The sequence below is a fragment of the Salvelinus namaycush genome, unplaced genomic scaffold, assembly GCF_016432855.1.
Source record: "Salvelinus namaycush isolate Seneca unplaced genomic scaffold, SaNama_1.0 Scaffold537, whole genome shotgun sequence".
Taxonomy (NCBI): Eukaryota; Metazoa; Chordata; class Actinopteri; order Salmoniformes; family Salmonidae; genus Salvelinus; species Salvelinus namaycush.
In genome coordinates, this window is record NW_024061239.1 from 126087 (window position 1) to 149964 (window position 23878).

General features: G+C 47.2%; 1 protein-coding gene across 1 annotated transcript in view; it reads left to right on the forward strand.

Annotated features, from left to right (window-relative positions):
• LOC120041781 (ephrin type-A receptor 3-like) overlaps nucleotides 1-23878 on the forward strand; it is a 105873-nt gene that overhangs the window by 66509 nt on the left and 15486 nt on the right. The window contains exons 4-5 of the mRNA XM_038986643.1: nucleotides 13345-13500; nucleotides 14822-15157. Of these exons, the coding sequence (XP_038842571.1) occupies nucleotides 13345-13500; nucleotides 14822-15157 (492 nt within the window). The remainder of the gene's footprint in view (nucleotides 1-13344; nucleotides 13501-14821; nucleotides 15158-23878) is intronic.

Sequence of the window (23878 nt, forward strand, 5' to 3'; positions counted from 1 at the left end):
ATGCTCTACTCTATTCTGCTCTGATGCTCTACTCTACTCTGCTCTGATGCTCTACTCTATTCTGCTCTGATGCTCTACTCTACTCTGCTCTGATGCTCTACTCTATTCTACTCTGATGCTCTACTCTATTCTGCTCTGATGCTCTACTCTACTCTGATGTTCTACTCTACTCTGCTCTGATGCTCTACTCTATTCTGCTCTGATGCTCTACTCTATTCTGCTCTGATGCTCTACTCTACTCTCCTCTGATGCTCTACTCTATTCTGCTCTGATGCTCTACTCTACTCTGCTCTGATGCTCTACTCTACTCTGCTCTGATGCTCTACTCTACTCTGCTCTGATGCTCTACTCTATTCTGCTCTGATGCTCTACTCTATTCTGCTCTGATGCTCTACTCTACTCTGCTCTGATGCTCTACTCTACTCTCCTCTGATGCTCTACTCTATTCTGCTCTGATGCTCTACTCTATTCTGTTCTGATGCTCTACTCTACTCTGCTCTGATGCTCTACTCTATTCTGCTCTGATGCTCTACTCTATTCTGCTCTGATGCTCTACTCTACTCTGCTCTGATGCTCTACTCTACTCTGCTCTGATGCTCTACTCTACTCTGCTCTGATGCTCTACTCTATTCTGCTCTGATGCTCTACTCTATTCTGCTCTGATGCTCTACTCTACTCTCCTCTGATGCTCTACTCTATTCTGCTCTGATGCTCTACTCTACTCTGCTCTGATGCTCTACTCTACTCTGCTCTGATGCTCTACTCTACTCTGCTCTGATGCTCTACTCTATTCTGCTCTGATGCTCTACTCTATTCTGCTCTGATGCTCTACTCTACTCTGCTCTGATGCTCTACTCTACTCTCCTCTGATGCTCTACTCTATTCTGCTCTGATGCTCTACTCTATTCTGTTCTGATGCTCTACTCTACTCTGCTCTGATGCTCTACTCTATTCTGCTCTGATGCTCTACTCTATTCTGCTCTGATGCTCTATTCTACTCTGCTCTGATGCTCTACTCTACTCTGCTCTGATGCTCTACTCTACTCTGCTCTGATGCTCTACTCTATTCTGCTCTGATGCTCTACTCTACTCTCCTCTGATGCTCTACTCTACTCTGCTCTGATGCTCTACTCTACTCTGCTCTGATGCTCCACTCTATTCTGCTCTGATGCTCTACTCTATTCTGCTCTGATGCTCTACTCTACTCTGCTCTGATCCTCTACTCTATTCTGCTCTGATGCTCTACTCTATTCTGCTCTGATGCTCTACTCTACTCTGCTCTGATGCTCTACTCTACTCTGCTCTGATGCTCTACTCTATTCTGCTCTGATGCTCTACTCTACTCTGCTCTGATGCTCTACTCTGCTCTGATGCTCTACTCTATTCTGCTCTGATGCTCTACTCTACTCTGCTCTGATGCTCTACTCTACTCTCCTCTGATGCTCTACTCTATTCTGCTCTGATGCTCTACTCTATTCTGTTCTGATGCTCTACTCTACTCTGCTCTGATGCTCTACTCTATTCTGCTCTGATGCTCTACTCTATTCTGCTCTGATGCTCTACTCTACTCTGCTCTGATGCTCTACTCTACTCTGCTCGGATGCTCTACTCTACTCTGCTCTGATGCTCTACTCTATTCTGCTCTGATGCTCTACTCTACTCTCCTCTGATGCTCTACTCTACACTGCTCTGATGCTCTACTCTATTCTGCTCTGATGCTCTACTCTATTCTGCTCTGATGCTCTACTCTACTCTGCTCTGATGTTCTACTCTACTCTGCTCTGATGCTCTACTCTATTCTGCTCTGATGCTCTACTCTATTCTGCTCTGATGCTCTACTCTATTCTGCTCTGATGCTCTTCTCTACTCTGCTCTGATGCTCTACTCTACTCTGCTCTGATGCTCTACTCTATTCTGCTCTGATGCTCTACTCTACTCTGCTCTGATGCTCTACTCTACTCTGCTCTGATGCTCTACTCTACTCTGCTCTGATGCTATACTCTACTCTGCTCTGATGCTCTACTCTACTCTGCTCTGATGCTCTACTCTACTCTGCTCTGATGCTCTACTCTATTCTGCTCTGATGCTCTACTCTATTCTGCTCTGATGCTCTACTCTACTCTGCTCTGATGCTCTACTCTACTCTACTCTACTCTACTCTACTCTACTCTACTCTGCTCCACTCTTCTCTACTGTGCTGTTCAAACTTGTGAAACATAGACGTCTATGATTGGTACAGATTTGGTCCCCTCTGGACCAACCAAATTTGGTGTTGTTTGGGGGCGGAGCTCATTGGGATAATAGCCAGTGTGTAGAATAAAACCCAAGTATGCAAAGGAGGATAGTACATGTGTTGACCTTTGTGTACTTACCTATTCAGGACACATCACCATGAAGAGAATGATATGAATAATTCTGCATTTCTACATAGTACAGATCAATAACCCATGATGTAATTCTGTTATCATCATTTTCAGCATATATGTGTATGGTTTGTTAAACTTTATAATCAATGTTTTCTGTTAGCGTGGAGTTGCCCAGTAGTCAAACTCAGAACAGTGCCTGTAGTGTTTAGATGGTTTGACTGTTTTATAAAGACTGAGGACAGGGGTGTGGAAATGGGCCATCCTCTTTGTGTGTGTGTGTGTGTGTGTGTGTGTGTGTGTGTGTGTGTGTGTGTGTGTGTGTGTGTGTGTGTGTGTGTGTGTGTGTGTGTGTGTGTGTGTGTGTGTGTGTGTGTGTGTGTGTGCGTGCGTGCATGCGTCCTAGCTGAGGCTGTTGTTCTAGCTGACCTATTTCTGCCCAGTCTTAAAGAGGACATTTCCCTTCCTCTCACTGGTGCTGGTCATCAACACTATCCCTCCGTTGGGGCTGCACACATGCCTGCACAAATATACCACATACATGCCCAACTCTACTGTATGTTGAATGATGCATAATAAGTCCAAATAACTACTATCTCTCTCTGCCTGTCCCATTTCTCCGCTCTCTCTGCCTGTCCCATTTCTCCTCTCTATCTGCCTGTCACATTTCTCCTCTCTCTGCCTTTCCCATTTCTCCTCTCTCTCTGCCTGTCCAATTTCTTCTTTCTCCCTCCCTGTCCCATTTTTCTTCTCTCTCCGCCTGTCCCATTTCTCCTCTCTCTGCCTGTCCCATTTCTCCTCTCTCTCTAGCTGTCCCATTTCTCCTCTCTCTGCCTGTCCCATTTCTCCACTCTCTCTGCCTGTCCCATTTATCCTCTCTCTCTGCCTGTCCCATTTCTCCCCTCTCTCTACCTGTCACATTTCTCCTCTCTGCCTTTCCCATTTCTCCTCTCTCTCTGCCTGTCCCATTTTTCCTCTCTCTCTTCCTGTCCCATTTCTCCTCTCTCTTCCTGTCCCATTTCTCCTCTCTCTCTCCCCCTGTCCCAATTCTCCGCTCTTTCTGCCTGTCCCATTTCTCCTCTCTCTCTACCTGTCCCATTGCTTCTTTCTTTATCTCTCTATCGCTCTCTTTCTGTCCTGAGGGAGATACAGAGAACAGTGGACTATTGGCCGTTGGCTGATCTTTCTCTGTGAATCCCTCTGTCCCTAAGGCACATCAGAAATCTGTCGCTTCAATCTTTATGTCCCTGTATAGTCATGGAAACGGCCATATGGCCACCAATGGCCAATGTTCCCACACAGGAACGCAAAGACAGGCTGGCACTAAATCACGCGGGCCCAGGATCTGTATCTACCCCTCTCTGGGGACAGAGGGATTCACCACCGCATCCCAGAGACGGGCATTCACCTCTCTACAATAGCCTTGAGAAGAGGAGAATAGGATGGAATGGGGTTTATGGCTGGTGTTTGTATGTGTTAGGGGGATTCTCTGTCCCTCGTCCTACATCCCCCCTCTGCCTCGTCTGTCCAACACATAGATTTATCAGACCTGAAACTGTGGTGGGTCCGTGAGATGAACAAAGAAAGAGGCTGAGACAAAGAAATAGGGAGATGAAAAAGATGGAGACAGACGGATACAGACAAATACAGACAGATACAGACAAATACAGACAGATACAGACAAATACAGACAGATACAGACAAATACAGACAAACACAGACAGATACAGACAGATACAGACAAATACAGAGAGATACAGGCATATACAGACAGATACAGACAAATACAGACGGATACAGACAAATACCGACAAATACGGATGGATACAGACAAATACAGACAGATAGAGACAAATACAGACAGATACAGACAAATACAGACAGACACAGACAAATACAGACGGATACAGACACATACAGACACATTTAGACGGATACAGACAGATAGAGACAAATACAGACAGATACAGACAGATACAGACAGATACAGACATATGCAGACAGAGACAGACAGATACAGACAGAGACAGACAGATACAGACAGAGACAGACAAATACAGACAGATACAGACAGATACAGACAGATACAGACAGATGAAGACAGAGGCAGACAGAGACAGACAGAGACAGACATATACAGACAGATACAGACAGATACAGACAGAGACAGACAGATACAGACAGATACAGACAGATACAGACAGATGCAGACAGAGGCAGACAGAGGCAGACAGAGATAGACAGACAGAGACAGACAGAGACAGACAGAGACAGACAGATACAGACAGACAGACAGATACAGACAGAGACAGACAGAGACTGACAGATACAGACAGATACAGACAGAGATATACAGAGACAGACAGATACAGACAGAGACAGACAGAGACAGACAGAGACAGACAGAGACAGAAAGAGACCGACAGAGACAGACAGATACAGACAGATACAGACAGAGACAGACAGAGACAGACAGAGACAGACAGCGACAGACAGAGACAGACAGATACAGACAGAGACAGACAGATACAGACAGAGACAGACAGCTACAGACAGAGACAGACAGATACAGACAGATACAGAAAGAGACAGACAGATACAGACAGAGACAGACAGATACAGACAGCGACAGACAGATACAGACAGATACAGACAGAGACAGACAGAGACAGACAGATACAGACAGAGACAGACAGATACAGACAGATACAGACAGAGACAGACAGAGACAGACAGCGACAAACAGCGACAGACAGAGACAGACAGATACAGACAGAGACAGACAGAGACAGACAGAGACAGAAAGATACAGACAGAGACAGACAGATACAGACAGAGACAGACAGATACAGACAGATACAGAAAGAGACAGACAGATACAGACAGAGACAGACAGATACAGACAGATACAGACAGAGACAGACAGATACAGACAGAGACAGACAGATAGAGACAGATACAGAAAGAGACAGACAGATACAGACAGAGACAGACAGATACAGACAGATACCGACAGAGACAGACAGATACAGACAGATACAGACAGAGACAGACAGATACAGAAAGAGACAGACAGATACAGACAGAGACAGACAGATACAGACAGAGACCGACAGATACAGACAGAGACAGACAGATACAGACAGATACAGAAAGAGACAGACAGATACAGACAGAGACAGACAGATACAGACAGAGACAGACAGAGACAGACAGAGACAGAAAGAGACCGACAGAGACAGACAGATACAGACAGAAACAGACAGAGACAGACAGAAAGATACAGACAGAGACAGACAGAGACAGACAGAGACAGAAAGAGACCGACAGAGACAGACAGATACAGACAGAGACAGAAAGAGACAGAAAGAGACCGACAGAGACCGACAGAGACAGACAGATACAGACAGAGACAGACAGATACAGACAGATACAGACAGATACAGACAGAGACAGACAGATACAGAAAGAGACAGACAGATACAGACAGAGACAGACAGAGACAGACAGATACAGACAGAGACAGACAGATACAGACAGAGACAGACAGATACAGACAGATACAGACAGATACAGACAGATACAGACAGAGACAGACAGATACAGAAAGAGACAGACAGATACAGACAGATACAGACAGAGACAGACAGATACAGAAAGAGACAGACAGATACAGACAGAGACAGACAGAGACAGACAGATACAGACAGAGACAGACAGATACAGACAGATACAGAAAGAGACAGACAGATACAGACAGAGACAGACAGAGACAGACAGATACAGACAGAGACAGACAGATACGGAGACAGACAGAGACAGACAGATACAGACAGATACAGACAGATACAGACAGAGACAGACAGAGACAGACAGAGACAGACAGATACAGACAGATACAGACAGAGACAGACAGATACAGACAGATACAGACAGAGACAGACAGAGATATACAGAGACAGACAGATACAGACAGAGACAGACAGAGACAGACAGAGACAGACAGATACAGACAGATACAGACAGAGACAGACAGATACAGACAGATACAGACAGAGACAGACAGAGATATACAGAGACAGACAGATACAGACAGAGACAGACAGAGACAGACAGATACAGACAGAGACAGACAGACAGAGACAGACAGATACAGACAGAGACAGACAGACAGAGACAGACAGATACAGACAGAGACAGACAGACAGAGACAGACAGATACAGACAGAGACAGACAGATACAGACAGAGACAGACAGATACAGACAGAGACAGACAGATACAGACAGAGACAGACAGAGATATACAGAGACAGACAGATACAGACAGAGACAGACAGAGACAGACAGACAGACAGATACAGACAGAGACAGACAGATACAGACAGATACAGAAAGAGACAGACAGATACAGACAGAGACAGACAGAGACAGACAGAGACAGACAGAGACAGACAGATACAGACAGAGACAGACAGAGACAGACAGATACAGACAGAGACAGACAGAGACAGACAGAGCGTATGGGAATCATATTCCAACAGGTTTTAGACATTATGCTAATAGGCTTAGTTGCCTCCAGGCACCTCATTCCCCTCTTTCCTCTTGTTTAATGTTCCCTTCTTCTTGTTGTTTAATTCTGTCTTTCTGGGTGGTTGGAGGCAGAGGTTTGGAAGCTTATTGAGGGATTCAAAGTGGCAATGCTCTGGATTGTATCAATGACCCGCTGTGTGGGTGGGTGGGGCGGCGTTGGTGGGTGGGCGGCGTGATGTCCTGGATTCTCTCAGTGACCCGGCTAAAGTGGAGGATGTGGGAAAAGGTTATTGCATCCTCTGTGGATGTGGCAAGGAGATGATCCATGCCAGTGTGTGTGTGAGAGAGAAAGAGGTTGGCATATTTACCCTGTCTCAGTTTTATAACTTTCCACAAAGAGCCAGCTGTGGCTATAGCGCCTGCAGAGCAGAGAGACTGTGGCTATAGAGCCTGCAGAGCAGAGAGACTGTGGCTATAGAGCCTGCAGAGCAGAGAGACTGTGGTGCCATATTCTAAGAGCCAGGCATTCCATGAGAGCCTCAACAACATTTATTTTCTAACAGTTTTATCAATGCAGAAAACAGCTATGTACTCACACTCACCCTCTCCATTCACCCTCAAACCAAAATCCTCCCCTCCCCCACATTCCCTCTCTCCTCACCTAGGGGTGATGTTGGGATCTCAGCGGTCCTGCGACTCGCCACATATTCAAATGAGCCTTTGATGAGATTCAATTAACTGAATTAACATATCAATTAACTCATATTTTCTTCATCCTCTGGAGTAAGGGATGAGGGAGGTAGTGCTGGGGGTGCGTGACTGCTAATGGCAGCCACTACTGTTGAAATGCAACCTGCTTGTAATACAGATGAGACTTAGAAAGTGAGGTAGTGTGTTAGCTGTACAGAGGCAGTGTGTTAGCTGTACAGAGACAGTGTTTTAGCTGTACAGAGGCAGTGTGTTAGCTGTACAGAGACAGTGTGTTAGCTGTACAGAGGCAGTGTGTTAGCTGTACAGAGACAGTGTGTTAGCTGTACAGAGGCAGTGTGTTAGCTGTACAGAGGCAGTGTGTTAGCTGTACAGAGGCAGTGTGTTAGCTGTTTAGAGGCAGTGTGTTAGCTGTACAGAGGCAGTGTGTTAGCTATACAGAGGCAGTGTGTTAGCTGTACAGAGGCAGTGTGTTAGCTGTACAGAGGCAGTGTGTTAGCTGTACAGAGGCAGTGTGTTAGCTGTACAGAGGCAGTGTGTTAGCTGTACAGAGGCAGTGTGTTAGCTGTACAGAGGCAGTGTGTTAGCTGTACAGAGGCAGTGTGTTAGCTGTTGTGTGTTAGCTGTGTTGAGGCAGATTGGTGTTTGTGTTGTTAACTGCAGGGTAATGGCACTGGAGAGGCCCTCAATCCAGCTCTATTCATCCCTTACCGCTTTCTAAGAGCCTCTTCAGATGCACCGCAGCACAGTTGGTGTGTGTGTGTGTGTGTGTGTGTGTGTGTGTGTGTGTGTGTGTGTGTGTGTGTGTGTGTGTGTGTGTGTGTGTGTGTGTGTGTGTGTGTGTGTGTGTGTGTTTGTGTGTGTGTGTGTGTGTGTGTGTGTGTAACCCTGGCACTCCACAGCCTAATTAAGTGATCTGATCCAAAGCTGATTTGAATAACAAAAGACCCTGATGAGGGAGGGGGATGAGAGGAGGAGAGGAAGAGAGGAAGAGGGTTTGGGTCTACAGTAGCAGCATTGTAGCAGGCAGGAAACACATGTTTGGTAGAGTAAACAGTCCCCAGTGTTCAGTACACATTACCATGCTAATATAGCTGACACACAACAGGGACCCTAGCTGTGGGAGGGGGGGGGGGGCTTTGGCATCCCCTGCCTCTCTATCTCTCTCTCCTTCAGAAGCTCCTGCCATCTCTAACTCTGATCAGTGACCCTCCCCCAGGAACACTGATCCAATCTGTCTCTACTGAGGCGTGGGAGCGAGGTAGGGAGGGAGAAAGGAGGGAGTGAGAGGAGGAGGGAAGGACGGAAGAGGGGGTAAAAGTAGCTGTGACCTTGTAGACTAGGAGGGAGTAGGTCTCTGAAGCAGGAAATCATTTGTTTAGTCCACACTCTGTTGGTGCTCTGTTTAAACTTTATTCACATGCGCCGAATACAACAAGTGTAGATCTTACCGTGAAATGCTTACTTACAAGCCCTTAACCAACAGTGTAGTTAAGAGTTTACTAAAAGCATGTGTGTACTGGTACCCCAGACGAAAGGAGACTATCAGCAGACTATACTTAATAATAGGTATTGTGTGGCCTGGGCCTCTATCGATTACTGTCCCAATACGTCACTGGTTCTCTGTACAGTCTTCTATACAGATGGACAATGCAGCTTTACACATCACCTGTCATATCATATGGCTGACACAGGCACACAGGGATGAGAGTGTAGACACGGGTGTGTGTGTGTGTCTAGCCTTCTATCAGGTCCTGAGAGCAGAAGACAGGGATAGTGTTACAGAGGTAATTAGTTCTAACAGGCCTGCTGAACGCATGCGCTTGTCCACAATAACCCCTCAGTCACTGACAGCTCTGTCTGGATGTGTTTGTCTCTCCCTCTCTCCTTACCGTCTCTCTCTCCTCCTCCACTCTCTCGTCTGTCCTTCCCCCTCTCTCTCTACTTTCCTCTCCTTTCTCCCACTCTCTCTCCTCTGTTTCGGTCTCTGTCTCTCATATCCTTCACATGGATAAAAGTGCAGTTAAAAGGGGCAGAGCAGATATGAGACAAGTGTCTCACGTGTCTGAGGTGAAGAGGTTTTTAGTGGCCTGGGAATCATGGATACGCACACACAGCCTACACACACACACACACACACACACACACACACACACACACACACACACACACACACACACACACACACACACACACACACACACACACACACACACACACATAGATAAACACACACACTTGAATGCAGGCACACACCCTCGCTCACCCTCGCTCACCCTCACACTGCCTCTCTCTCTCTCTCTCTCTCTCTCTCTCTCTCTCTCTCTCTCTCTCTCTCTCTCTCTCTCTCTCTCTCTCTCTCTCTCTCTCTCTCTCTCTCTCTCTCTCTCTCTCTCTCTCTTCTGCCATGTAATACCCGGATCAGAGATATTCTCATCATAATCTGATGATCTGACTACACTGTCTGTAATACTTAGTTTTGGCAACACTTTACAGAGATCTTTACAGGATTGGACTGAGGCCTGCTGAATTCTCAGTCTGACAAACAAAAACAAAATGGAGTGATTTTAGCAGATTTTGTAGATGTCATTTAGGGGTTCATTCTTTGTTGTGTTGTTTTGATTTATTTTGATTTTATTTGGATCCCCATTAGCTGACGCCATGACGACAGCTAGTCTTTCTGGGGTCCAACACAACGAAAAATACATTATAGATAAAAATACTTCTCTCATTAACAAGTAGACATTACAGTAGACATTACAGACATTACAGACATTAAAAATACCTTAAAGGTAATATTTAACTGTAAATACATTTAACAGTCAATACTACAGTATATGGTGTTTGTGTATATATGCGGACTGTGCTGACTGAGAGGTTATCCCATTTGGGAACAATGTCAGCTGTTTGGCCGAGGAAACTCAGTGTCGACTTTGATTTCCTGTAACATCCACCAATCAGAGCAGTCGATATTAGTCAGGCTGTTTCTGGCTGTCGCTGCAGGGGCCCCCAGGGACCTCACAGTAATCTAAACCACATCACTCAGACACACACACACACACACACACACACACACACACACACACACACACACACACACACACACACACACACACACACACACACACACACACACACACACACACACACACACACACACACACACACACACACCTCTCAGACAGTGGGGCCATTCAGAGCAGACAGTAGTTAATTGGACTCTGTCATGAGTAAACCTTGAGGAGCTGTACGGTAAGTGATAAACGTAGCTGCAGGTTGTAGTGATGTTGTCCACCAGTTGTATCAGTCAGACCTTTATACTGCTGACTATGGAGTTGTCTACCTCTGTATGTGTTACTGTTATGTCCAGAAGCAGCTAGAACTGAACTGAGTGCTGCCTGCCTGCTGACTTCCTCAAATAATATAATTACAGCAGTGCAGGAAACGCGCACACACACACACACACACACGCGCACACGCGCACGCACGCACGCACGCACGCACGCACGCACGCACGCACGCACGCACGCACGCACGCACACACACACGCGCGCACACGCGCACGCACGCACGCACGCACGCACGCACGCACGCACGCACGCACGCACGCACGCACGCATACATGCACACACACACACACACACACACACACCCACCCCAAACCCGTACAGAGTCTGGGCTATAAAGTGGAGTTAAACGGCTCTGAGAGAATCTCCTTGCTGACTTAAAAGCTTTGCTCTCAGCATGGATCAGATGACACTTATTAGACCTGAAATAAGAGAGGGGAGGAGGAGGAGAGGGTATACGGGTGATTCTCCTGTAATCATCTCTACAGTATGTTGGTGATTTGGGGATTCTCCTGTAATCATCTCTACAGTATGTTGGTGATTTGGGGATTCTCCTGTAATCATCTCTACAGTATGTTGGTGATTTGGGGATTCTCCTGTAATCATCTCTACAGTATGTTGGTGATTCTCCCATTTATTTGGAGTAGAACAGGATAATGGTTTAGTTTATTAGGATCCCCATTAGCTAGTTCACATGCAGCAGCTACTCTTCCTGGAGTCCACATAAAACATATACATACATGACAAAGTGCAGAACAGTTATAGACAAAAACATTACATAAAAAACATATATTTACAGTGTGTGTATATACAGCACCAGTCAAAAGTTGAGACACACCTACTCATTCCAGGGTTTTTCTGACTTTTTTACTATTTCCTACATTGTAGAATAATAGTGAAGACATCAAAACTATGAAATAACACATATGGAATCATGTAGCAACCAAAAAACTGTTAAACACATAAAAAAAATGGTTTATATTTGAGATTCTTCAAAGTAGCCACCCTTTGCCTTGATGACAGCTTTGCACACTCTTGGCATTCTCTCAACCAGCTTCAGCTGGAGTGCTTTTCCAACAGTCTTGAAGGAGTACTGACTTGACTGGTACTATATACACATATATATATATATATCATGAAAAAATATATATATATTGGAAAGACACCAAGAGACAACAAAAATACAATTTAAAACACTATTTATACATATTCATATTCTTATATACAGTTAAATTATATATTTAGAAAGAGGAGAGGCACTGTTAATAATTTGTTTTTTAAAGCTTAACTTGCTTTTCTCTGAGTAATCTCTGGTGGCAGAGCATTCCACGATGACATGGCTCCATACATAACTGAGCGACACATTAGATCTGTTTTTGGGTTTGGGTACAGCGAAGAAACCCGTAGTGCATGTCTGGTGGGGTATGTATGTCTATTTGAAGTGTCTGAAAATACAATTATACAAGTGGTTAGACATTTTCAACACACAAACGTTTTAAAAAACCATGAAAGACTATCATGCACGTTGTTGATGTTAGTTGTATGTGTACAGTGAATGATGAATACTAGTTACTCAGCCTTCCCCCATTCTAACAGCTGCATTTCCATATTTTATACTTGGTCTTGGATGGGTCTGAGAGAGCGGGAGAGAGGCATTGGTGAAACATACAGTTCTTTCATTTTGTATTCTTCCCTCCCATTACCCCTTGGTATAGATTTGTCGGGGGGTTCTGTGTGTGTGTGTGTGTGTGTATGTGTGGCTGTGGGTTCATATACTCACGGTCATAAGAGAAGATTAAAGTAATTAATCTAGCATGTATAGTAATGAAACGTTTGATTGGAAAAATCCATCCCCCCTCCCTCCTCATCTCCCGTCTTTCGTTTCCTGTTGTCCTGTCTCTCTCCATCTGTATGTGTCTTTTGTTCTATCTTTTCTTTTCTAGTTATACATCTTGATTATTAATTATACGTTTATTTCTCTGTGGACATTGTTATTGTCAATTTTGCTGTGTAGCCTGTATACTCACCACCTCTCTCTCTTCCCTCCTCCCTCCCCTCCCCTCTCTCTCTTCCCTCCTCCCTCCTCTCTCTCTCTCTTCCCTCCTCCCTCCCTCCCCTCCCCTCTCTCTCTTCCCTCCTCCCTCCCCCCCTCTCTCTCTCTTCCCTCCTCCCTCCCTTCCTCTTTCTCTCTTCCCTCCTCTCTCCCCTCCTCTCTCTCTTCCCTCCTCCCTCCTCTCTCTCTCTTCCCTCCTCCCTCCCCTCCTCTCTCTCTCTTCACTCCTCCCTCCCCTCCTCTCTCTCTTCCCTCCTCCCTCCTCTCTCTCTCTTCCCTCCTCCCTCCCTTCCTCTCTCTCTCTCTTCCCTCCTCCCTCCCCTCCTCTCTCTCTCTCTCCAGCATGCAGAGCAGGGTTCTATAAGTCTCTGCTGGGTAACGTCCAGTGTTCTAAGTGTCCACCTCACAGCTTCACCCATCATGAGGGAGCTCTACACTGTGGCTGCGAGAAAAACTACTTCCGCGCTGATGGAGACCCGCCATCTACGGCCTGCACACGTAAGTCTCTGTGTTTGTGAGTGAGAGCCAAAAATAGTTTACTCTCTGAAAGTACTGTTTGTTTATTCTCTAAACTGTTTTAGCTGCTGTGTCTCTGAGGACAATATCTTGCGCTCTCGCTCTCTCTCTGAGCTGTATCCGGATGGTTCACAGAAGCAGATGGCTGATGCCAAGCATGCTTAACTACAGTACCCAGAAATCACTGCCCTGGCAGCTCTGATGACTGCCACCATATGACACCCACTGCATCAGCCATGTCTGTAGTCCCTGGGGGGAGTTAAGGACAACCAGAGCAGACCTTTATTTCCAGTTTCCTCCTGTTTATTAGGGAGAGTCCTGTTTTACAGCCCTAAAACCTTTATAGACTAAGTAAATGAGCAGGAGTCTGGGAAGGAACATAGAGATCGGAGAAGAATCTAGATTTACACATGTATGATATGATCTCCACCCACTGTCCTACTGTTCATATCACATCTGGTAATCTATATATCTAGACATGACACACCATATGTGGGAGCCTCAGGTCAAAGACACGTAAAACCCAGAGCTCTAGTCTCATCAGTATTATGGCTCGGCTGCTAGGTAGGCGTAGTGAATGTACAGTAGAGTGGAGGAGCTAGAACAGTAGAGGACTGTGGAGTTGACTGTATCCGCTGTCTGAACCCCAGCACCTCAGACAAACAAACAAACAAGGCTTTATATTGTCAAAGTCAACCCTACTCAGCCCATCTCCTCCCTCGTTCAATTCTTTGCTGAGGATCTCTCCGTAGTTCTGGTTAGCTCCCTGTGTAATTATCCCCTCAGGTCTGACATTAAAGTCTGGAAATATTCAGAGAATCTGTTCACAGTAAGAACATGTCATTTCCATCTGCCAGTGAGAGTTTGAGGTTTGGCCTGAACCAGTGTTCTGTCCTTCTTCCTCCCTGTGACTGGTGGCTGAACTGACTCTGCTGCCCAAAGGGACAGACTGCTGTCACTCAATCACACACACAATTGTATTAATATAATATATATTTTTACCCCCCCCCACTCTCTCTCTCTCAATTCAAATGGGATTTATTGGCATGGGAAACGTGTTTACGTAGCCAAAGCAAGTGAAATAAACAATAAGCAAAAGTGAGAAGACACAAAACAATATCAACAAAAAACTATTAGAAATGAACAGTGAACTCTCTCTCTCTCTCTCTCTCTCTCTATCTCTCTCTCTCTCTCTCTTTCTGTCTCTCTCTCGCTCACTCTCTCGCTCTGGCTTTGTCTCTCTCTCTCTCTCTCTCACTCTCACTCTCTCGCTCACTCTCTCTCTCTGGCTCTGTCTCTCCAGGTCCTCCCTCAGCTCCTCGTAATGTGATCTCAGTCATCAACGAGACCTCAGTGATTCTGGACTGGTCCTGGCCGGAGGACACGGGAGGTCGTAAGGACGTTACCTTCACCGTGCTGTGTAAGCGCTGCAGGCCTGGCCAGAGGGTGTGTGAGGCATGTCGCAGCAATGTGCGGTTCCTCCCTCGCGCTGCGGGCCTGCAGAACACTACCGTTACCGTGGGAGACCTGCTGGCTCACACCAACTACACTTTCGAGATTGAGGCTCAGAATGGAGTGTCCCAGTTAGCCCCAACCATGAGGCAATATGCTGCTGTGACCATCACTACCAACCAAGCAGGTAAGGCCGGAGATGCACAAACACACTCTTGTGCACACACACACCCATTGATGTTCACGGACGCACACAAACACAAGGGCATGCACATCAACACACACACCTATAGACACACACACAGGCACACTACACACACACATAAACGTACATGCATGCATTCCAACCATCAGCTCTGGACATTTACAAGGAGATCCTAGCCAGTATACTTCAGAGTTTTATCACCAGTATCAAATGTCTCCCTCCTCACAAATACACTCTGTATAAAACTTTGTGTTGTTTTTCAGCTTTTACAGACAGTCGTTATAATGGAATGGGTTCACATCAACCCCTCATATAAACATTCTCACGCATGCATGCGCACAGGAACACACACACACACACACACACACACACACACACACACACACAGAGGGATGGGTTGCTCACATCGATCTCTCATATAAACATTCTCCACACATCCCAACCCAGAGACAACGGGGAGGGAGGACTTGGCCCAGTGAAAGTCCCTCACAGAGACAAATCAATCTCTCTGTAGCGGATTGTAACAAACCTCAACATTCCAATACCAAACTAGGAATGCATGCATGATGGCTATAGTTCACTACACCCTCCCACTCCTTCCCTCACTCCATACATCCCTCTCTGTGGTTTTTCCTCTCTCTCTCTCCTCTCTTTCTCTCTGTCTCTCTTCTCATTCCTCAACCATCCATACACATCTCTCTGTTACGGCCCTCGTTGGTCGAATGAAGAGTGGACCAAAGCGCAGCGTGGAAAGTGTTCATGATTCTTTTATTTCAAAAACACTCAAACAAAATAACAAATGTGAAAACGAAAGCGCACAGTTCTGTCAGGCAGAAAACACGAAACAGAAAACAAGATCCCACAAAACCCAAAAGGAAAATGACAACTTATGTATGATCCCCAATCAGAGACAACGATAGACAGCTGCCTCTGATTGGGAAACACACGGCCAAAAACAAAGAAATAGAAAACATAGACTTTCCCACCCGAGTCACACCCTGACCTAACCAAACATAGAAAATAATAAGGAACTCTAAGGTCAGGGCGTGACACTCTCTCCCTCTGTTCTCAGTTGTCACGTTCTGACCCTAGTTATTGTGTTAATTGTTTGTTTTAGTGGGTCAGGACGTGAGTTGGGTGGGCATTCATTGTTTTGTGTCTGGTTTGTCTATTTCTGTGTTTGACCTGATATGGTTCTCAATCAGAGGCAGCTGTCAATCGTTGTCCCTGATTGAGAACCATATTAAGGTAACCTGTTTGGTGTTGGGTTTTGTGGGTGATTGTATTTCGTGTCAGTGTTCGTGCCACACGGGACTGTTTTCGGTTTGGTCACGTTTGTTGTTTTTGTATCTTGAAGTGTTCAGTTTACTTTCATTAAATAATGAACACTTTCCACTCTGCGTCTTGGTCCGATCCCTACACCTCCTCTTCAGACGAAGAGGAGGAAATCTGCCGTAACATCAGTCATACCTGTGTGTTGATGTTTAGGTGCTGACTCCAACCCAGTCATTTGTGCCTCTATGATTTTCCTTTCTGATAGTCTTATGTCTTACTCTCTCCTTACCGACTTGGCACAGACGTCAATTCAACGTCTATTCTACGTTCGCTAAACGTATTTTCATTGAAATGACGTGGTTGATGAAATGACAAGGTTGATTGGAGCAGTATGTACCCAGTGGGTCTCTGTCTGCTGGGACATTGGGTCCGGTCTCCTCTCTCTTGTTGTAGAGCAGCAGTAGATGAAGGTCTCTGTCTGCTGGGACATTGGGTCCGGTCTCCTCTCTTGTTGTAGAGCAGCAGTAGATGAAGGTCTCTGTCTGCTGGGACATTGGGTCCGGTCTCCTCTCTCTTGTTGTAGAGCAGCAGTAGATGAAGGTCTCTGTCTGCTGGGACATTGGGTCCGGTCTCCTCTCTCTTGTTGTAGAGGAGCAGTAGATGAAGGTCTCTGTCTGCTGGGACATTGGGTCCGGTCTCCTCTCTCTTGTTGTAGAGCAGCAGTAGATGAAGGTCTCTGTCTGCTGGGACATTGGGTCCGGTCTCCTCTCTCTTGTTGTAGAGCAGCAGTAGAGGAAGGTCTCTGTCTGCTGGGACATTGGGTCCGGTCTCCTCTCTCTTGTTGTAGAGCAGCAGTAGATGAAGGTCTCTGTCTGCTGGGACATTGGGTCCGGTCTCCTCTCTCTTGTTGTAGAGGAGCAGTAGATGAAGGTCTCTGTCTGCTGGGACATTGGGTCCGGTCTCCTCTCTCTTGTTGTAGAGCAGCAGTAGATGAAGGTCTCTGTCTGCTGGGACATTGGGTCCGGTCTCCTCTCTCTTGTTGTAGAGCAGCAGTAGATGAAGGTCTCTGTCTGCTGGGACATTGGGTCCGGTCTCCTCTCTCTTGTTGTAGAGCAGCAGTAGAGGAAGGTCTCTGTCTGCTGGGACATTGGGTCCGGTCTCCTCTCTCTTGTTGTAGAGCAGCAGTAGATGAAGGTCTCTGTCTGCTGGGACATTGGGTCCGGTCTCCTCTCTCTTGTTGTAGAGGAGCAGTAGATGACGTCTCTGTCTGCTGGGACATTGGGTCCGGTCTCCTCTCTCTTGTTGTAGAGCAGCAGTAGAGGAAGGTCTCTGTCTGCTGGGACATTGGGTCCGGTCTCCTCTCTCTTGTTGTAGAGCAGCAGTAGAGGAAGGTCTCTGTCTGCTGGGACATTGGGTCCGGTCTCCTCTCTCTTGTTGTAGAGCAGCAGTAGATGAAGGTCTCTGTCTGCTGGGACATTGGGTCCGGTCTCCTCTCTCTTGTTGTAGAGCAGCAGTAGAGGAAGGTCTCTGTCTGCTGGGACATTGGGTCCGGTCTCCTCTCTCTTGTTGTAGAGCAGCAGTAGATGAAGGTCTCTGTCTGCTGGGACATTGGGTCCGGTCTCCTCTCTCTTGTTGTAGAGCAGCAGTAGAGGAAGGTCTCTGTCTGCTGGGACATTGGGTCCGGTCTCCTCTCTCTTGTTGTAGAGGAGCAGTAGATGAAGGTCTCTGTCTGCTGGGACATTGGGTCCGGTCTCCTCTCTCTTGTTGTAGAGCAGCAGTAGATGAAGGTCTCTGTCTGCTGGGACATTGGGTCCGGTCTCCTCTCTCTTGTTGTAGAGGAGCAGTAGATGACGTCTCTGTCTGCTGGGACATTGGGTCCGGTCTCCTCTCTCTTGTTGTAGAGCAGCAGTAGAGGAAGGTCTCTGTCTGCTGGGACATTGGGTCCGGTCTCCTCTCTCTTGTTGTAGAGCAGCAGTAGAGGAAGGTCTCTGTCTGCTGGGACATTGGGTCCGGTCTCCTCTCTCTTGTTGTAGAGCAGCAGTAGATGAAGGTCTCTGTCTGCTGGGACATTGGGTCCGGTCTCCTCTCTCTTGTTGTAGAGCAGCAGTAGATGAAGGTCTCTGTCTGCTGGGACATTGGGTCCGGTCTCCTCTCTCTTGTTGTAGAGCAGCAGTAGAGGAAGGTCTCTGTCTGCTGGGACATTGGGTCCGGTCTCCTCTCTCTTGTTGTAGAGCAGCAGTAGATGAAGGTCTCTGTCTGCTGGGACATTGGGTCCGGTCTCCTCTCTCTTGTTGTAGAGCAGCAGTAGAGGAAGGTCTCTGTCTGCTGGGACATTGGGTCCGGTCTCCTCTCTCTTGTTGTAGAGCAGCAGTAGATGAAGGTCTCTGTCTGCTGGGACATTGGGTCCGGTCTCCTCTCTCTTGTTGTAGAGCAGCAGTAGATGAAGGTCTCTGTCTGCTGGGACATTGGGTCCGGTCTCCTCTCTCTTGTTGTAGAGCAGCAGTAGATGACGTCTCTGTCTGCTGGGACATTGGGTCCGGTCTCCTCTCTCTTGTTGTAGAGCAGCAGTAGATGAAGGTCTCTGTCTGCTGGGACATTGGGTCCGGTCTCCTCTCTCTTGTTGTAGAGCAGCAGTAGATGAAGGTCTCTGTCTGCTGGGACATTGGGTCCGGTCTCCTCTCTCTTGTTGTAGAGGAGCAGTAGATGAAGGTCTCTGTCTGCTGGGACATTGGGTCCGGTCTCCTCTCTCTTGTTGTAGAGCAGCAGTAGAGGAAGGTCTCTGTCTGCTGGGACATTGGGTCCGGTCTCCTCTCTCTTGTTGTAGAGGAGCAGTAGATGAAGGTCTCTGTCTGCTGGGACATTGGGTCCGGTCTCCTCTCTCTTGTTGTAGAGCAGCAGTAGATGAAGGTCTCTGTCTGCTGGGACATTGGGTCCGGTCTCCTCTCTCTTGTTGTAGAGCAGCAGTAGATGAAGGTCTCTGTTTGCTGGGACATTGGGTCCGGTCTCCTCTCTCTTGTTGTAGAGCAGCAGTAGAGGAAGGTCTCTGTCTGCTGGGACATTGGGTCCGGTCTCCTCTCTCTTGTTGTAGAGCAGCAGTAGAGGAAGGTCTCTGTCTGCTGGGACATTGGGTCCGGTCTCCTCTCTCTTGTTGTAGAGGAGCAGTAGATGAAGGTCTCTGTCTGCTGGGACATTGGGTCCGGTCTCCTCTCTCTTGTTGTAGAGCAGCAGTAGATGAAGGTCTCTGTCTGCTGGGACATTGGGTCCGGTCTCCTCTCTCTTGTTGTAGAGCAGCAGTAGATGAAGGTCTCTGTCTGCTGGGACATTGGGTCCGGTCTCCTCTCTCTTGTTGTAGAGCAGCAGTAGATGAAGGTCTCTGTCTGCTGGGACATTGGGTCCGGTCTCCTCTCTTGTTGTAGAGCAGCAGTAGATGAAGGTCTCTGTCTGCTGGGACATTGGGTCCGGTCTCCTCTCTTGTTGTAGAGCAGCAGTAGATGAAGGTCTCTGTCTGCTGGGACATTGGGTCCGGTCTCCTCTCTCTTGTTGTAGAGCAGCAGTAGAGGAAGGTCTCTGTCTGCTGGGACATTGGGTCCGGTCTCCTCTCTCTTGTTGTAGAGCAGCAGTAGAGGAAGGTCTCTGTCTGCTGGGACATTGGGTCCGGTCTCCTCTCTCTTGTTGTAGAGCAGCAGTAGATGAAGGTCTCTGTCTGCTGGGACATTGGGTCCGGTCTCCTCTCTCTTGTTGTAGAGCAGCAGTAGATGAAGGTCTCTGTCTGCTGGGACATTGGGTCCGGTCTCCTCTCTCTTGTTGTAGAGCAGCAGTAGAGGAAGGTCTCTGTCTGCTGGGACATTGGGTCCGGTCTCCTCTCTCTTGTTGTAGAGCAGCAGTAGAGGAAGGTCTCTGTCTGCTGGGACATTGGGTCCGGTCTCCTCTCTCTTGTTGTAGAGGAGCAGTAGATGAAGGTCTCTGTCTGCTGGGACATTGGGTCCGGTCTCCTCTCTCTTGTTGTAGAGCAGCAGTAGAGGAAGGTCTCTGTCTGCTGGGACATTGGGTCCGGTCTCCTCTCTCTTGTTGTAGAGCAGCAGTAGATGAAGGTCTCTGTCTGCTGGGACATTGGGTCCGGTCTCCTCTCTCTTGTTGTAGAGCAGCAGTAGATGAAGGTCTCTGTCTGTCTGTGTAACACAGTGGGGAGGGATAGCTGGGATTGTTTCAGTTAATACAGAGTCTCTCTATTGTGGAGCGTAATTCTGCTAGCTACAGTAATGTGTTCTCAATGCACGATTCCTTGCCTGTAGAGAGCAAGACAGGGGGGGTTATACACCTTTTTGGGGGGATGGTGTGTACATACCCACACAGACGCACACGAACACACACACACACACACACACACACACACACACACACACACACACACACACACACACACACACACACACACACACACACACACACACACTGAGGTGTACAATGAGGTGCGTGCTGAGTTTCCTGTGTGTTATCCCAGCTGTGGTCTATAAAGGATGACGGGCCAGACACTGCACTTTGAAATGACAGCAGAGGGATGAGCAGTAAATGCAGATTTACTGTGTGTGTGTAGATTTAGTGCTCTTCACTTGTCTCCGGACGTGTGTATACCTCTCCCAGGGGAGAGGGAGGGTAGAGGTAAAGAAAAGCAACACGTCCACTGATCATGTAAAGATAGCAGGTTTCAACAGAGCTCTCTACCAGTCTGTTTGTGCTCAGAATAGGTGAATCCTTATGTTTTAACCTACAGATCTTATAACCTTCCTCTTATCTCTCTGTGCCTGTTAAAGGACATGCTACATTAACAACAGGATGAGGATGGTTCATATGTATCACTAAGCTGTCACCTGAGAGGATAGCGTGATGAGAATAGTGAAATAGTGAGTTTAATGTGTGATTGTCCTTTAGCTGAGATGAGGAAAAGGAAAGGGTGTGTGAAAATGAAACATTGAAAATGAAACACACACACACACAAACACACACACACACACACACGCAAACACACGCACACACACACACACACACACACACACACACACACAAACCATCCTTATTCTGCAGCTGCACGACCCATCAGGCTGAGTTTACAAGGATTAGGGTTGTCAGTGTACAGCTCCCTACACACACATGTGGCTATGTCCGTGGAGAGAGAGGACACGCAAGCTGCCCTCTTTCAGAGAGAAACACACACACACTACACCAACACACTCCTGTTTAAACCTGCCAAAACTGTTAAAAGCTGGATTAACTGGCCGTCTCGGAAGGGAGGAAAGCATCCGGATATTCTGACAGGGTGTCGTAAGACGAGTCTCAGCCCCTCTTCTACACACACACACACACACACACACACACACACACACACACACACACACACACACACACACACACACACACACACACACACACACACACACACACACACACACACACACACCGTGAAAGCAGGATGTAGATCTGATGACAATAGGAAATGTAGCGCTGAGAGACTGATCTCCATTACAACTGTTTAGTCTTATCCCTCCACTGAAGTGAGACTGATAAAGGCTGGAGTTTGAGAGAGTCTGATGCTTAATATGGGACTGTATCAATCAAATGTATTTATAAAGCCCTTTTTACATCAGCAGTTGTCACAAGGTGCTTGTGCAGAAACCCAAACTAAAACCCCAAACAGCAAGCAATGCAGATGTAGAAGCATGGTGGCTAGGAAAAACTCCATAGAATAGGCAGGAACATGGGAAGAAACCTAGAGAGGAACCAGGCTCTGAGGGGTGGCCAGTCCTCTTCTGGCTGTGCCAGGTGTAGATTATAAGAGTACATGGCCATTAAGGCCAGATTGTTCTTCAAGATATGTTCAAACGTTAATAGATGACCAGCAGGGTTAAAAAATAATCACAGTGGTTATAGAGCGTGCAACAGGTCAGCACCTCAGGAGTAAATGTCAGTTGGCTTTTCATAGCCGAGCATTCAGAGGTCGAAACAACAGGTGCGGTAGAGAGAGAGAGAGAGAGGATGAGGGAGGGTCGGAACAGCAGGTCCGGGACAAGGTAGCACGACCGGTAAACAGGTCAGGGTTCCATAGCCACAGGCAGAACAGCAGAAACTGGATTGCAGCACGGCAAGGTAGTACGACCAATAAACATGTCAGGGTTCTATAGCCACAGGCAGAACAGCAGAAACTGGATCAGCAGCATGACCAGGTGGGACGGGGACAGCCAGGAGTCGTGAGCCAGGTAATCCTGAGGCATGGCCCTAGGGCTCAGGTTCTCTGGGAGGGGAGAGAGAGGGGTGGAAGAATTAGAGGGAGCATGCCTAAGATCACACAAGACACACGATAAGACAGGAGAATTACACCAGATAGGACAGACTGACCCTAGCCCCCCGGCGCATAGACTTTTTCAGCATAGATACTGGAGACTGAGACAGGGGGGGTCGGACACTGTGGCCCCATCCAAAGTTACTCCTGGACAGGGCCAACCAGACAGGATATAACCCCACCCACTTTGACAAAGCAAAGCCCCCACACCACCAAAGGAATATCAACAGACCATTAACTTACTACCCTGAGATTTGGCCGAGTACAGCCCACAAAGATCTCCTCCACCGCACGAGCCCAAGGAGGTGCAAAACTGGACAGGAAGATCAAGTCAGTGACTTAACCCACTCAAGTAGAGTATAGCAAAAAAAAGCCTGGCATGATGTGATGCACCCCTCCTAGGGACTGCATGTGAGAGTGCGAGCAAGCCAGTGACTCGTAATAGGGTCAGATGCAGAGAATCCCAGTGGAGAGAGGGGAGCCGGCCAGGCAGAGACAGCAAGGGTGGTTTGTCACTCCAGTACATTGGCGTTTACCTTCACACCCCTGGGCCAGACTACACTCAATTATAGGACCTACTGAAGAGATCAGTCTTCAGTATAGACAGGGTTGAGACAGAGTCTACGTCTCATGGATCGGCAGGTGATTCCATAAAAATGTAGCTCTATAGGAGAAAGCCCTGCCTCCAGCTGTTTGCTTAGAAATTCTAGGAACAATAAGGAGGCCTGCGTCTTGTGAACGTAACGTACATGTTGGTATGTACAGCAGGACCAAATCAGCGAGATGGGTAGGAGCAAATCAGCCCTAGCCTTAACCAGAAGCTAGCACTGGAGTAATATGATCACATTTGTGAGTTCTAGTCAAGAGTCTATCAGCCCTATTTGGCATCTCTGTTTTGTCCGAGTTTAAAATTTAAAAAATGTGCCACCATCCACTTCCTTATGTCTGAAACACAGGCTTCCAGGGTAGACAATTTTGGGGCTTCACCATGTTTCATCAAAATGTACAGCTGTGTGGTCTGCACAGCAGTGAAAGTTGACATTGTCTTTCCGAATGACATCACTAAGAGGTAGCATATATAGTGAAAACCATGG